General features: G+C 47.7%; 1 protein-coding gene across 1 annotated transcript in view; it reads right to left on the reverse strand.

The window, feature by feature from the left end:
* Nucleotides 1-15,856, reverse strand: part of PTPN3 (protein tyrosine phosphatase non-receptor type 3) — a 138,219-nt gene extending 122,363 nt beyond the window's left edge. Inside the window, exon 1 of the mRNA XM_048510417.1 lies at nucleotides 15,778-15,856. Coding sequence (XP_048366374.1) covers nucleotides 15,778-15,826 — 49 coding nt within the window. The 5' untranslated portion in view covers nucleotides 15,827-15,856. The remainder of the gene's footprint in view (nucleotides 1-15,777) is intronic.
* Nucleotides 15,857-16,081: the final 225 nt, after the last annotated feature.

Here is a 16,081-nt window from a genome sequence, read left to right on the forward strand (position 1 = left end):
TGCTCCTCCCCACAAATCTCCATGAATTTCCCAAGCCTGTGCTGGGAATGCTAACGGAGAAGCCTTCATTCGCACACTATCACTTTCCCCCCCCCCCTTTGCTTTGCCCCATTTTCTTGTGTGGGTTTGTAAAGTGCCATCAAGCCGCAGTTGACGTACGGTGGCCCCAGCGAGGGTCTCTCCAGGCAAGCGGGGCGCAAAGGCAGAATGCCAATGCTCCATTTTCTCATCGCATCTTAATTCCACGGGGACCCAATAAAACTTGGCCCTAGCGATTCACCCAATAGGCTTCAGAATAAATTAGCCCATCTATTTTTGTATCTAGTAAGAACCTCAGTGCAGAAATGCTGATGTAACTGGGCCTGGAAAGAACTGGAGCAGCCCCTGCCCTTTTGAAAAGAAGCAAAATGCAAATCTCTCAGCTTAACCATGGAAGCTTGTATTAGACCCCCTCTGATGGGAGAACAGCACATCTGTGCCCTGTGGTTGCCAGGCAGGGGAGGAGTCCCAATAGCATCAACTATATCAAGAAATCAACAGGCACCCACACAAACCAAAAGCCCAAAAACCGAGATGCTCTTGTAATATGTAAAAATAAAGGGAATTTATAATTGGAGACGTGTAATTATTCAAAAGAAATTCCTCCACACAATTGTTAAAGGCGTAAACCTTCACAACCAAATGTTCACAAAATTGTTTGGAAAAAAATATTTTAAATAATTACACAAGTATTAGATTATAAGCAGATTTTAGGTTCACCAGTTACGAAAGCAGATCTGTGCTTTTGTCTTTTTCTCATTGGAGGTGCCTCTTGATTTCTTGATATATTTAACCTCCAGGCGGTGACGAGTGATCTCCTGGGATTACAGCTGATCTCCAGGGCTCAGAGATCAGTTTTCCTGGAGAAAATAGTGGCTTTGGAGGGTGATCTGCAAAAAAGTTGCAGAGTTGGTCCCTTCCCAAAGTTGCCCTCACCAGCCTCTGCTCTTAAAATGTCCTTGTATTCCCCACCCCAGAACTGGGGCTGGGGGAGAAAAGGGGCCTCCACGGGGCACAAGACCCTACAGTCCAGCCTCCAAACCAACCATTTTCTCCAGAGGAGCTGTTCTCTGTGGCCTGGTGATTAATTGTAATTCCTGGAGATCTCCAGGCCCCACCTGGATGTTGGCAGCCCTATGATTGGCCACTGTGAGCAGAATAATGGCAAATTCTTCAGGTGCCAGAATAGACAATTGCTTCAGGTGCAGAGGGGGGGGGGGAAATATGCTATTTTTATTGCTCCCTCACCATGAGCAGAAAAGCACATAAAATAGGCTGACCAGACGTCCCGCTTTTGGCGGGACAGTCCCGCCTTTAAACCATAATTTGGTCTCCAAGGCCCCACGTGGTGGTTTTTTTCTTAAATTTGTCTCCTGGGGATGCACTTTTTTGGGAGAGCTGCTGCAGACTGCCTTCTGGGGTGCAAGGCAGTGCGGCAGTCTCCTGCGCGTGCGGCTGCAGGAGCACAACCTTGGGCTTGCCGTTTTCCGCCCTGTCACAGGGCGGGAAACGGCAAGCCCCAGAAGGCCGTGCACTCCTGTGGCTGTGTGTGTGTGCACATGCAACGTCGCAAGGCGCGAGCCAGCCACCACCTTACCTCCCTGTCTCCTTGGTTCACAAAGGTGACCATCTGGTCACCTTAATATACAAGGCACATAAAATTGCACACCAGTCTGCTCCTTGTGATGTTAGTTTTGGAGTCTTTACATATAGAGCTTTAAAGAATGGATTCCCCTTGTTCTCTAAAGTGGTGCTATTCATTCTGATAACAGTGAAATCACCATTGAGGAGCTCACGAGCCTTGGGCCCACAGCTCAATCAGGAATGAAAAGTAATTGCAAGAACATTCATGCTGGTTACCACACACACACCCTCCAAAGCACCAACAGTAACGACCCCAAGCAAAACAGATTAAGCAAAGTACAGTTTTTACCTCGGCACTGGCCTGGTTGTTAGTTGGAAAAATTCAAATGGTCACATTTCAAGAGCAATCTTTGCTTTTCCTTAACAGGCCACCGGCCGGGCCCATTGCCACTAAGAAGCATCAGTGGAAATTCTGAGTTTCTCAGAGTCTTTCTACCCTCTAGTGCTGCAACAGAATATTGCAGGTCTTGGACTGTTTTACTCAAGCATATTTTGGGCAAAGATAGGCCAATTACGCACAAGATGTTTGCTGGGTGGTGGAGGCGAATGTCCACCGCAGCAAGATTTCTTGTGTGGACCTATATCCTCTAGCCCCACTTTCACTTTCCACTCTCCCCGCAGCAAGCAAATCCACTTATAGCACCATTTTAATTTTGCTTCGCTGCCAGGGCAGGACAGATTTGCCAGTGGGCACAGATTTGCCCTGGACCTCTTCCCTCCGCCTGCAGCCCGCCAGCCTAGTTCTACCCCCCATATCCCCCTCTTGTGTTGCTTTGCACACTTCCTCCTGGACGTCCTCGTTGTTGCCGACTACTTCCCACTTCTTGTCCCACCATATCATTTCCATTTCCCATAGCCTCTTCACTCCTGCATATCTTTAGATCTTCATATTAAAAAAATTAAATAACCATATTGATAGATTGAAAAATCGATACTAACACTAAAAAATGTAAAAATTAGAAGAAGAAGAGGAGGAGGAGGAGAAGGAGGAGGAGCTTGGATTTATATCCCCCCTTTCTCTCCTGCAGGAGACTCAAAGGGGCTTACAATCTCCTTGTCCTTCCCCCCTCACAACAAACACCCTGTGAGGTGGGTGGGGCTGAGAGAGCTCCGAGAAGCTGTGACTAGCTCAAGGTCACCCAGCTGACGTGTATGGGAGTGTACAGGCTAATCTGAATTCCCCAGATGCCTCCACAGCTCAGGTGGCTGAGCTGGGAATCAAACCCAGTTCCTCCAGATTAGATACACGAGCTCTTAACCTCCTATGCCACTGCTGCTCCTGAATTTTTTTAAAAAATTTACTAGATAAGTCTGTGTTTAGAGGGTGCTCCTGAAAATTTTTTTTAAAAAACCTTTTTAGGATGTATATATTCTTCAGTACTAAGACTGTGCTGTGTTGGGACAGTGATCCCCAACGTGGTGCCCACGGCCTCCACAGCACCCTCCAATATGTTTCCAGGTGCATACCTAGAGTTTGTAGAAAGTGAGCTGGGCCAGGTGAGGCTGTTGCCCAACGAGGCTTTGATTGGCTGTGCAGACTTTTAAAAGAATTGCTTTGGCAGCGGCAGCGGCGAGAACAGCACAAGGATTTTCACTGGGTGACTGAAGGTTAGCTGCATCAGCCATTAGTTGGCTGGCTCTGGCTCTGGCTCTGGCTCTGGCTCCGCCTCCTACGGCAGCCATTTTATGTCCATGCCCACCAGGCTGTGTTAGCATGCTGAAGAGGCTCAAAAAAGCTGGGGACCACGATGCTGTCTCAGAGGTGCCCACATCAGTCGTGGTACAATTGACCTGGGAGTTGTGGAATGAAATTGGTTCCGAGTTTTTTTAATTGCACTTGCAAAATGAGTTCGACCGTGAAAGGACTGAAGGAAATGAATATGTGCATCGCAAAGAATGACTACTGAAGAAAAACAGAATCATTATAGCCTATTGACATTAATCCTGAAATATAGGCCCATCCGTGGCTACTAGCCATGGTGACTAAATGGAACCTCCACACTCAGAGGCAGTCAGCCTCTAAATACCCGTGCCTGGAGGAGGCTGCATCAGGAGAAGGCCTGGGCCTCTGTGCCCTGTTGTTGGGCTTCCAGAGGAACTGGCTGGCCACTGCGTAAGAGAGGCCCGAAGGACCACTGGTCTAATCCAGTAGAGCTCTTGCATTCTTACAAAATGTCAATACGAATTAGGTTTGCAGTATCAGAAAAACTCAAGTCCCTCAACCGTCAAGCTGCCCAAAACAGTTCTGTCTTCTTCACTGAAACCCGTCCATCTGTCCGTCCTTCTCTCTTTTGCAAGCACTGGCTGCCCAATCCCTTCACTCTTGCCTCAAATCAGAGGTGGGATCCACCAGTTCCCGAGAGCGGGTTACTAATTATTTGTGTGTGCTGAGAGGGGGTTACTAATTGGGTCTGCTTTTCCGTTAGAAATCCCATTAGGTCCAAAAATCATAAAGTCCTGTCGTTTCCTATGTGGCTAGTTAGCAAAGGTAGAAAACGGGATAATTCTCTCTGTTGGGCTGTTTTAAAAACATGTTTTAGAAATATGGTAAAGTTCCTTGTTTAAGGAAAGTATCCTTCTTTTGATTTCTAGAAACAAAATTAAAAATTGAAAGTATTAAGTATTTGACAGGCAGTCGATTAGAGGAGAAGTCGTTGTTTCTGTTGGCAGTAGACGATCGGACTTGCTATAATGAGTTTAAATTATGGACAGAAAGATACCAGCTGGAAATTAGGAACTTTTTTTATTACAGTAAGAGTTTTTTACAGTAACAGAGAAATTATTAATGCCCCGCCCCCGGAATGCCCGGCCACGCCCCCGTCGTGCCCCACCCAGCCCCATTGGCACTACACCACTGTTTGAATCCCACCACCATGGGAACCTGTTACTAAAATTTTTGGATCCCACCACTGCCTCAAATGCCACGTTTTTCAGTGGAATCAGTTCAGCTGCCCCCCTTGAAATAGACATTAATCAATTGTGGAACAACGAACAAGGGAATCAAACTTTAAACTTAGAACTCCTGCAGATACATCTCAGAAGGCTGCTTGAGACACTCAGAAAGAACACTGAAGCTGGCCTACTCAGAGGTTATGTCCCATTTTATTTACAAGGTTTACACTCAGGAAAGTATGTGTAGGATCGCCTCAGAGAGGCATCTGGAGTCATGTAAACAGGCTTAGCAGACTCCCTCTCATTCTCCACGGGAGCTCCATATTATGCTGATTTTGATGATCTTTCAGAGATGGAAGTTTATCCTTCAGTCTCGTTCTCTGCTCTGAACTGCGGACCCCTGGATGGCATCCACCCAGCCCCTACCCACTTAGAAGGAAATATTTGGTCTACTCTAGAGCTGGCAACCCTACTGTCCTGGTAAAAGTTGCCCTCCTAAAGTTTCTCCCACCCCATGGAGGAAGAGAGATGAGTCCTGTGAAGATGCAGGAGCCTTGAGTTACCTATAAGTCCACTCTCTGAGTAAACAGACGTGACCAGGATGGGGGTGGGGAATATGGTTTCCAACCTCCTGCTGGTACAACAATAGCCACTCTGCACCAATAGCTGTAGGTCACAAAGTACCAAATCATCTTGAAAGCATTTTATAGAATGCCAATCTTCAACCAAAATAAACAATCCAGCTTTCTGGTTTTTTTCCACAGGTATTGAACGATTTCTACAAAAATGACAGAGGATGTTCTCCATTAAAGATTCAAATAAGTATCAGTACATTCAGCCATACAATGTGTGTGTCAACAATTCTTTTCCATACAAAATGGGCAATTGAATTAGGTTTTGATTTTGTTGTGACTTCTTCCAAGTCCATCAATATAGAACAAGATATGAAACAGAGAATCCGTGACCCCACGCTGCTTAGTTTGTTTCTAACCTGGCAAGGAGCGGAAAAAACCCAAACCCTTACTAAATCGAGTTCCAATATGTTTGCTCTCCATGTTTCCACACCTTTCAGGCTGGCCGAAGCTTATACACCCCTTTCCTAAATGCCAGAAGATCATTCATATTTAGGAGGCTTAATATATTGCCGGAGAATCTCCCCACACATAAGAATATAAGAACTAGCCTGCTGGATCAGACCAGAGTCCATCTAGTCCAGCACTCTGCTACTCGCAGTGGCCCACCAGGTGCCTTTGGGAGCTCACATGCAGGATGTGAAAGCAATGGCCTTAAGAACATAAGAAGGAGCCTGCTGGATCAGACCAGAGTCCATCTAGTCCAGCACTCCGCTACTCGCAGTGGCCCACCAGGTGCCTTTGGGAGCTCACAGGCAGGATGTGAAAGCAATGGCCTTAAGAACATAAGAAGGAGCCTGCTGGATCAGACCAGAGTCCATCTAGTCCAGCACTCCGCTACTCGCAGTGGCCCACCAGGTGCCTTTGGGAGCTCACATGCAGGATGTGAAAGCAATGGCCTTAAGAACATAAGAAGGAGCCTGCTGGATCAGACCAGAGTCCATCTAGTCCAGCACTCTGGCTACATCAAGTGAGTGGCTCCACCAGGTGCCTTTTGGGAGCCTCAGCATGCAGGAGGTGGAAAGCAATGTGGCCTTAAGAACATAAAGAAGGAGCCTAAGCTTGATCAGGACCAGAAAGTCCATCTAGTCCAGGCACTCTGCTACTTCGCAGTGGCCCACCAGGGTGCCTTTGGGAGCCTCAAGCATGCAGGATGTGGGAAAGCAATGGCCTTAAGAACATAAGAAGGAGCCTGCTGGATCAGGGACTCAGAGTCCATCTAGACCAGCACTCTGCTACTCGCAGTGGCCCACCAGATGCCTTTGGGAGCTCACATGCAGGAGGTGAAAGCAATGGCCTTATGAACATAAGAAGGAGCCTGCCACCAGACCAGAGTCCATCTTAGTCCAGTTTCTGCTACTGCAGAGGGCTCCACCAGGGTGCCTTTGGGAGCTCACATGCAGGAGGTGAAAGCAATGGCCTTAAGAACATAAGAAGGAGCCTGCTGGATCAGACCAGAGTACATCTAGTCCAGCACTCTGCTACTCGCAGTGGCCCACCAGGTGCCTTTGGGAGCTCACATGCAGGAGGTGAAAGCAATGGCCTTAAGAACATAAGAAGGAGCTCTGCTGGATCAGACCAGAGTCCATCTTAGTCCAGCACTTCTGCTACTCGTGAAAGGGCTCACCAGGTGCCTTTGGGAGCTCACATGCAGGAGGTGAAGGCAATGGCCTTAAGAACATAAGAACTAGCCTGCTGGATCAGACTAGAGTCCATCTAGTCCAGCTCTTCCTACTCGCAGTGGGCTCACCAGGTGCCTTTTGGGAGCCTACATGCAGGAGGTGAAAAGCAATGGCCTTAAGAACATAAGAAGGAGCCTGCTGGATCAGACCTCTAGAGTCCATCTTAGTCCAGCACTCTGCTACTCTCGTGAGTGGCCCACCAGGTGCCTTTTGGGAGCTCTCACATGCAGGAGGTGAAAGCAATGGCCTTAAGAACATAAGAAGGGAGCCTGCTGGATCAGACTAGAGTCCATCTAGTCTAGCTCTCTGCTACTCGCAGTGGCCCACCAGGTGCCTCTTTGGGAGCTCACATGCAGTGGATGTGTGAAAGCAATGGCCTTTAAGAACATAAGAAGGGAGCCTGCTGGATTGCAGACCAGAGTCCATCTAGTCCAGCACTTTGCTTACTTCAAGCAGAGTGGGCTCTCCACCAGGTGCCTTTGGGAGCTCACATGCAGGATGCTGTGAAAGCAATGGCCTTTAAGAACATAAGAAGGAGCCTGCTGGATCAGACCAGAGTCCATCTAGTCCAGCACTCTGCTACTCGCAGTGGCTCCACCAGGTGCCTTTGGGAGCCTTGGCAGGCAGGGATGTGGAAAGCAATGGCCTTAATGAACATAAGAAGCGAGCCTGCTGGATCAGACCAGAGTCCATCTAGTCCAGCACTCCGCCACTCGCCAAAGAGTGGCCCACCAGGGTGCCTTTGGGGAGCTCAAGCATGCAGGGGAGGTGAAAGCAATGGCCTTTAAGAACATAAGAGAAGGAGCCTGCTGGATCAGACCCCAGAGTCCATCTAGTCCAGCACTCTGGGTTACTCAGCAGTGGCCCACCAGGTGCCTTTGGGAGCTCACATGCAGGAGGTGAAAGCCATGGCCTTAAGAACATAAGAAGGAGCCTGCTGGATCAGACCAGAGTCCATCTAGTCCAGCACTCTGCTACTCAACAGTGGCCCACCAGGTGCCTCCTTTTGGGAGCTCAAGCAGGCAAGGGATGTGTGGGAAAGCAATGGGCCTTAAGAACATAAGAGAAGGAGCCTGCTGATCAACTGTGACTCAGAGTCCATCTAGTCTCAGCACTATAATCTTCATACTCATCATGCAGTGGGCTCCACCAGGGTGCCTTTGGGAGCTCACATGCAGGATGTGAAAGCAATGGCCTTAAGAACATAAGAAGGAGCCTGCTGGATCAGACCAGAGTCCATCTAGTCCAGCACTCTGCTACTCGCAGTGGCCCACCAGGTGCCTTTGGGAGCTCACAGGCAGGAGGTGAAAGCAATGGCCTTTAAGAACATAAGAAGGAGCCTGCTGGATCAGACCAGAGTCCATCTAGTCCAGCACTCTGCTACTCGCAGTGGCCCACCAGGTGCCTTTGGGAGCTCACAGGCAGGAGGTGAAAGCAAGGGCCTCCTCCTGCTGCTGCTGCTCCTGAGCACCTGGTCTGCTAAGGCATTTGCAATCTGAGATCAAGGAGGATCAAGATTGGTGGCCATAGATCGACTTCTCCTCCATAAATCTGTCCAAGCCCCTTTGAAAGCTATCCAGGTGAGTGGCCATCACCACATACACAGGTTCTCATATCGTGACTGCCATTCGGCTGTTCACACTGAAGCTGCACAATTGCCCTCAAGGGAAAGCAAAGTACACTTGCAAGTATGGCAAATTTAAAGCGACAGTCCAATGTTTCAGCAAAATTCAGACAACTCGAGGAAAGATCCATGTTGCTTATCCCCTCGGACGTTTGCTTTAGATTTGTTTATTTTGGTTTAAGATTAGTATTCTAAAAATGCTTTCAAGATTACTTGGTACTTCATGACCTAAAGCTATTGGTGCAGAGTGGTCATTATGTAGTACCTTCTGATGCACCTGCCCGTTTGATACAATATGGTGGACTCACAACCTCCAGGTTGGAGATCTCCCGCTATTACAACTGATCCCCCGGCAACAGGGATCCATTCCCCTGGGGGAAATGGCTACTTTGGAAGGTGGTCTCGATGGCATTACGCTATGCACTTGGTTTGAAAACCTACAAGCAGGGTCTGGGGATCCCCTCAAATTACAGCCCGTCGCCAGACTGCAGAATTCAGTTCCCCGGGTAAAAATGGCCGCTTTGGAGGGTAAACTCTGCAGCATCTCTTGCTGAAGCCCTTCTCCCCTGAAACCTCACCTTCCCCAGGTCTGCCCCCAAATTGCAAAGAAATTCCAGCAGAAAAAAGCAAACCTCAGCCGGCGCAATTGTTTCAATGGGGATCAGAAAAGAAGTCAATCTCTCTAGTTCAGTGGTGGCGAACCTATGGCACGGGTGCCAGAGGTGGCACTCAGAGCCCTCTCTGTGGGCACATGTGCACAGCGTTCATCATGTGATAATAGTGCAATTATTTCAGGGAGATTATTAACATTAAACCTAAGACCTAGTTTTGGGGAAGCAGGGTAGGTAACCCTGTTAAGCGCTATTAAACCCTACTGATTTTCATGGGAAGAACTAAAGCGTGATCCTTTACCTGGGAGTAAGCTCAGTTGCTGGCAATGGGGCTTGCTTCTGAGTAAACCCTCCTAGGGTTGTGATTCACCTGCTCGAAGCACTGCACAGTTGCTTCAAAGCAAAGCCACCGACTACCATCAAGCTTACTCCTGAGTAACGCGTGCCTTGGCGTCAACTGTTTTTCCTATACTAAAACCTCAGTGTTCAGGTTAAATTGCCATGTTGGCACTTTGCGATAAATAAGTGGGTTTTGGGTTGCAGTTTGGGCACTTGGCCTCGAAAAGGTTCGCCATCACTCCTCTAGTTCAAATGGCTTCTGTTGCAATTAATGGGGCTGATAAACGCCTGGACTTGGCTGGATCGGGCCTATAATGCACACCCCCCCCTCCAAGAGAGCTGGATGGACCCCTCAGTTTCCGAGCAAACAATGTGATGCTCCGTCTATTCCTTTGCTTACTCAAGACACCAATAATCCTGCCAAAACCTGCTCGTGGTTCATTGTGAGAGGCTAAATGCGTGCAGCGCAACTGCATGAGTCATGGCTTAGCAAAGAGCAGAGACAGAGCTGGGCACTGCAGTTGTAAAGCTTCTTGCCCTCCTTACGGGGTTGTAAAATGAGCAGCAACCGGCCTGCTTACTGGAAAGAGGGGCCGTGCTCTCCTCCCGGCAGCCCATTCATCTCCCCTGCAATATTTCTTGCCGGATTCCCGGCCCCAACAACTGACTTCAGAGATGGCCCATCTCGTGAATGGAATCTCATCACAACACACCCCTATTAAAAATGCAGGCAATAGATGAAAAGATGGCAGCGGAGTTACAGAGCAAACTTTACAGTTTGGGAGCATCCAGTACATCATCAGCACAAAACGTCCCGTCCCTTTCTAGAAGAATTCAAATCAGCACAAGTTCAATTGCCCCTCAGAGTGTTAATATTATCGAACTATGTGTTTGCTTCAAACAATATGAGCATTTAAAATAAAACAAAGCAAAAAAACGGTGGTTGCAAGCAATAGGAGAGCCAAAACGGGCAATAAAAACTATGTCTAACAGGAAAACTCATGTATGATTTCCACGTATAAAACTGCCAGTCTACTCCAGCGCTGCCCCTAACGCAACCACAAAATGGAGCTGGGATGTGGGAATATTGATAGGCACAGGGCAAGGCCCTGTCCACAGAGCAAAAGCTCTGACCGGTTACAAAAATAACCATCCAAAAGCTTCTTCAGTGTTCAGAGATTTATTGTTTTCATTCAATTCTGAGCAGAAGAGGGAACTCTCCTCTGTTAGCAACAGGGAGGAGGTTCAAGGGGCTGTTGCTTGCGTAACATAATTTATACCCTCTTACAAACATCCCTCCTTGTCTTCTGACCATTGGCTAATTTGGAATACGTACACATTGCCATTTGAATCTCCACTCCTCTCCCAAGCCCACCTTGCTTTCCACAATTGGGCGTGTTTCTTTATGTCATCTTGCCCCGTTCAGAGATCTTGGTTGCTATATCAACCCAGTTTTACTTCGCCCTTATCTGTGTTTTTCTGTACGCCTTGTCTCCTTTATCTTTCTGGTGAGAGGCCGTACCCAAATTCCACAGCATGTGTATCAGACTTTACTGAAAAGTGCAGAAATCTCCCCTCCCTTCTTCCAAGCAAAGCCTCTCTACTAATGAAATTACAGTTCTTTGTTTAACTAACAGCATCTTACTGATCTTTTATAAATTACCTGTAATATACTTTATATGACTAAATATATGGCTTAAAACATTATAAACTATATGTTCATATCAATATTGCTCAGGAAGTTCTTACATATTGTCAAGTACTGTCAAGCTAAAAGTCTCGGATGAATACAACAGACATCAGATAACCACTGCAAATAAATGTATGCACAAAAATCTCGTATAATAGAAAATCCCACGTTCAGCAGATTTTGTAGATTTGTAGTTGAGTTGGAATTAAGGAGAATTCGAAAGTCTACAATTATCACAAGGCTCCTTTGAAGTCCTCCCACTGTATTTGAGAGGTGAGGCATATAACCAGGCCAGAAGGAATAGGGTAATATTTGTATAGGCCTCAAACGATATTCCGGAGCAACAGGAGAAACTGTGAGGTAGAGCTGTGCTGAAGGGGGAAAAGAGAAGGACATTTTCTCAGGCTCTTTTGACCTTGGCTTGGAACTTGGGGGTGACTGAGATGCCAGTCCGCGTCGGCAGCATGTTGGTGTGCTCCGTTTGGAGCTCGCAATGCCACGGCTGGACTTCTGGAACATTTTTGGAAGCCGTGAGCAGCATGGCAGCATTCCAGAGTCAGGACTGGTTTTGAAAGACATGCCAAGCTACCCCCTAAGGCAGTGATGGCGAACCTTTTCGAGAACGAGCGCCCAAACTGCAACCCAAAACCCACTTATTTATCACAAAGTGCCAACATGGCAATTTAACCTGAATACTGAGGTTTTAGTATAGAAAAAACAGTTGGCTCCAAGGCGCCCGTTAGTCCGGAGTAAGCTTGGTGGTAGTCGGTGGCTTTGCTTTGAAGCAACTGTGCAACTCTTCGAACGGGTGAATCACAACCCTAAGAGGGTTTACTCAGAAGCAAGCCCCATTGCCAGCAACCGAGCTTACTCCCACGTAAAGGATCACGCTTTAGTTCTTCCCATTAAAATCAGTAGGGTTTAATAGCACTTAACAGGGTTACCTACCCTGCTTCCCCAAAACTAGGTCTTAGGTTTAGTGCTAATAATCTCCCTGAAATAATTGTACTATTATCACATGACGAACTCTGTGCACGCGTGCCCACAGAGAGGGCTCTGAGTGCCACCTCTGGCACCCGTGCCATAGGTTCGCCACCACTGCCCTAAGGTTTTGTAATCATTGGCTTAGATCAGGGGTGGCCAACCTACGGTGCGCCAGATGTTCGTGGACTACAATTCCCATGGCCATTTGGCCCTGCTGGCAGGAGCTGATGGGAATTGTAGTCCATGAACATCTGGCGCACTGTAGGTTGGCCACCCCTCGCTTAGATCGTCTGAAGGAAGGTGGAATCAATTCATAAAGGAGAAGCCTATCGAAAGAGAGCAGGCATGATACTTTGGGGGGGGGGGTTCTCTCTCTCGAGGCTGGGTATTCGAGAGGGACAGATCAGGATTCGGGACACCTGAGTCTGAATTCACATTTTGCCGTGAAAGCTGACTGAGTGGCCTCGTGGTGGCCACACACACTCGGCCTAACCTACTTCAAAGGGCTGTTGTGAGAATAAAAGCGAGGAAAAGAGAACGATGGAGGAAAATCCGGGTCCCCGTTGGGAAGAAAGGCAGGGTATAAATGAAGTACACACATCAATAATAAATATCTGCCCATCACAAGGTTGGGAAACTCCCGGAGACCTCAGAGGGGCGTGCGACAGACTCCACCCTCCAGCCGTTCCGTTTTCTCCAGGGGAACTGATATCCATAGTAATGAGCTGTAATTTCAGGAGATCCCAAAGTCCCACCTGGTGGCTGCCATCCCCAAGATGCTCGGGACAAAGGAAAGGCCCAGACCTCTTATATCCACCCAGCTACTGCTGGAGTCAAATATCTGAACTCAAGAGGAGGATCTGGCGAGGGCATTAATGCTTGTGGCTTTGGTTCACTAAGAGCCATTCAGACTACTCGCAAGGTTGTTGTGAAGATAAAATGGAAGAGGAGGCTGATATAAGCCTCCTCTTCCTCAAATATCTGAACTCAAGAGTAGGATCCGGCAAGGGCATTAATGCTTATGGCTTTGGTTCACTAAGAGCCATTCAGACTACTTGCAAGGTTGTTGTGAAGATAAAATGGAAGAGGAGGCTGATATAAGCCTCCTCTTCCTCAAATATCTGAACTCAAGAGTAGGATCCGGCAAGGGCATTAATGCTTATGGCTTTGGTTCACTAAGAGCCATTCAGACTACTCGCAAGGTTGTTGTGAAGATAAAATGGAAGAGGAGACTGATATAAGCCTCATTGGGGCCCCATTGGACAGAAAGGCAGGGTATAACTGAAACTAAATGTTGTTTAGGAATTTTGTGCTTAGGAATTTTGTGCCAATGGTATTTCAGAATCAGCTCTCAGGAACACAAAACACATTTCAGAATTGTTTAAAAAAATGTGGAGAGCTCAAAAACACTAAACACTCAGTACACATTTGGTGGTTCTGAGTAACACTGAGCACTCTTTGTATGTTTCCCAGTATCCACATTTGAAGGAAATGGCAGCAGGTAAATTTTGCTGAATGAAACACATTCTCGCAAACAACTGGACAGTGACCACTGATCTACATTTCCAGGGGACTGTAATTATTGTCCCAGCCACTGGCCACATGGTTGTGTGAGGAATTTTGGAAGAGGCCCCAAGGCGATCCGGCTGGCCTCTACAAGGGCCAGGGCTTTTACGGCTCTGGCCCCTACCTGGTGGAACAGGCTTCCAGGTGAGATCAGGGCCCTGCGGGATTTACAAAGTTTCCGCAGGGCCTGTAAAACGGACTCTGTCTCCGCACAGTGGCATGCTTGGCCAGCCGGGATGATATCAACCGCAATAATAAGTAAACATCTGGCCTCCCGTGGGTTCATAAAAGGGGGAATAGAATAGTTGAAGCCATCTCTAGTTTAATATTTTATGTATTTTAATTAACTTATATTTATGATGTTGTAGATTTTTATAGTTGTTGGAAACCGCCTCTGAGCTCCTCTCGGGAGGGCGGTATACAAATATAATAAATAAATAAATAAATAAATAAATAAATAAATAAATAAATAAATAAATAAATAAATAAGTAAGTAAGTAAGTAAGTAAGTTCTCCTGAGAATGGGCTGATGTGCCCATTAATACCCTAGGACAGTGGTGGCGAACCTTTGGCACTCCAGATGTTATGGACTACAATTCCCATCAGCCCCTGCCAATTGGCCATGCTAGCAGGGGCTGATGGGAATTGTAGTCCATAGCATCTGGAGTGCCAAAGGTTCGCCACCACGGCCCTAGGAAGATGCACTTCCAGAAGTAGGCGGAGGTATTTCCTTCTTCCTGGTCATGCTCATCATACCCACCTTTGGCTGATGTGTCAAGGGCATCTTCTCTTTGCCAGGCATGGGGCACTTTGAGGGTCTCCCCTCCTAACTGTGGCCCTTTCCCCACTTACCTTAAGCCCCGCACTACTCTCCTCAAGTAGCGTGGGGTCCCGGGGCACTCCCCACGACAGGGGCGGCGACAACGCGAGGCCGCCTCGGACGCTGCCAGCTCGGGGCTTCTCAGCGCTGCATCCCTGGTGCTCCCTCGAAACGGGCGCTTCTTTGATGATTTCGCTCGCAGCAGAGCTGCTGCGGGCATCTTCTTGGCGCTGCTGCTTCACTAGGCCCCTAACGACACTTCACATTTGAGAGTAGCTGCGGCAGCAAAGGGCAGCAAAGGTAAGTGGGGAAAGGGTCTGTGCTTTGGGGTGACAAAGAGGGACTGCTAGAGTTTTCTCACAACTATCGACAAGTCCCACCTAACTGAGCCCAGAGCCCAAAGCAAACGTCAGCTGAGTATTTCTTAATTTATACCCCACCACTCTGCCCAGTTGGGACCCAAAGCAACCCACGTCGTTTTCCTCTGCACTGTTTTATCCTTACAATTACCTTATAAGGAGAATCAGGCGGACAACGGGTGGCTGGCCCAAGACCACCCAGCAAGATTCCACGGCAGAATGCGGGTTTCGAACCTGGATTTTCCAGATCCTGATCTAATTCTTCAACCACTAAACCACACTGCCTTTCTCCAGAAGCTCAGGGCTATCTCCCTCATTAATTTCTGGGAAGCCCCCAGAAGATGTTTTCAATATGAACATACAAATGTAGTGTGCCAATTAGACCCTTTGGTGCGTGTGGAGAAACACGGCGGTTAAATCTCCTCAGAGAACGAGGCCAGAGCCCCATATGAAGGACTCATCCCATTCACACTCAGGTTTCTTGCCCTTATGGTTACTTGTCATGCCTGCCCTCTGCTCCCCCACCCCACCCCCCAAGTGAACTTCTTGGGGGATAATTCCTCGGGGAAGAAAACCTCCTCCCAAAAAACATCCGCTGTGACAAAAAAAGAAGCACGTTTACCCTTCAATCTCTCGCCCTTTTAAAATGTATAGGAAACTCATCCCCTCCCCCAAGCAAGTATTTTAAAAAGTATAAAAAGTACTTAAAAGTATTTAAAAAGCCCATCTTCTTCCTTAACTTCGGAGTCCTTTTCTCAACACTCAGATTCAAAATTCAGGAATTTGAGACTTAAATGTTGCTTCCTTCCTTTGCATCGGTTTGAAAACTTCCCCGCTCCTTGAACCTGGCTTGCCCGCACTATTTTTTAAACAGACAGATTTACATCACACTCACATTTTTCCGGAGGAGAAGCGCATTCGAGCCATATCTTTTGCTCCACCATTGGATCCCCTGTGATCCTTTACGTGCTCAATTCGAACGCATTCGGTCACCTGCGCAGGGAAGCCCTTGAAGTCGCTCGCTGTAACTTCAGAGTCGCTGTCATTAATTTTTGCGCCCGCCTCCTTCCTAATTACAATAGTTATATTCTTATTGTTTGCCCTCTAGACAAACCGGCTCGACAGGTCCGGGAACTCCCTGTTATGTATGTCAGAAGAGGCTTTAATACATTCAGTGCAAGTCACACCCACACGCTGCA

Source organism: Sphaerodactylus townsendi, linkage group LG11 (assembly GCF_021028975.2).
Source record: "Sphaerodactylus townsendi isolate TG3544 linkage group LG11, MPM_Stown_v2.3, whole genome shotgun sequence".
Taxonomy (NCBI): domain Eukaryota; kingdom Metazoa; phylum Chordata; class Lepidosauria; order Squamata; family Sphaerodactylidae; genus Sphaerodactylus; species Sphaerodactylus townsendi.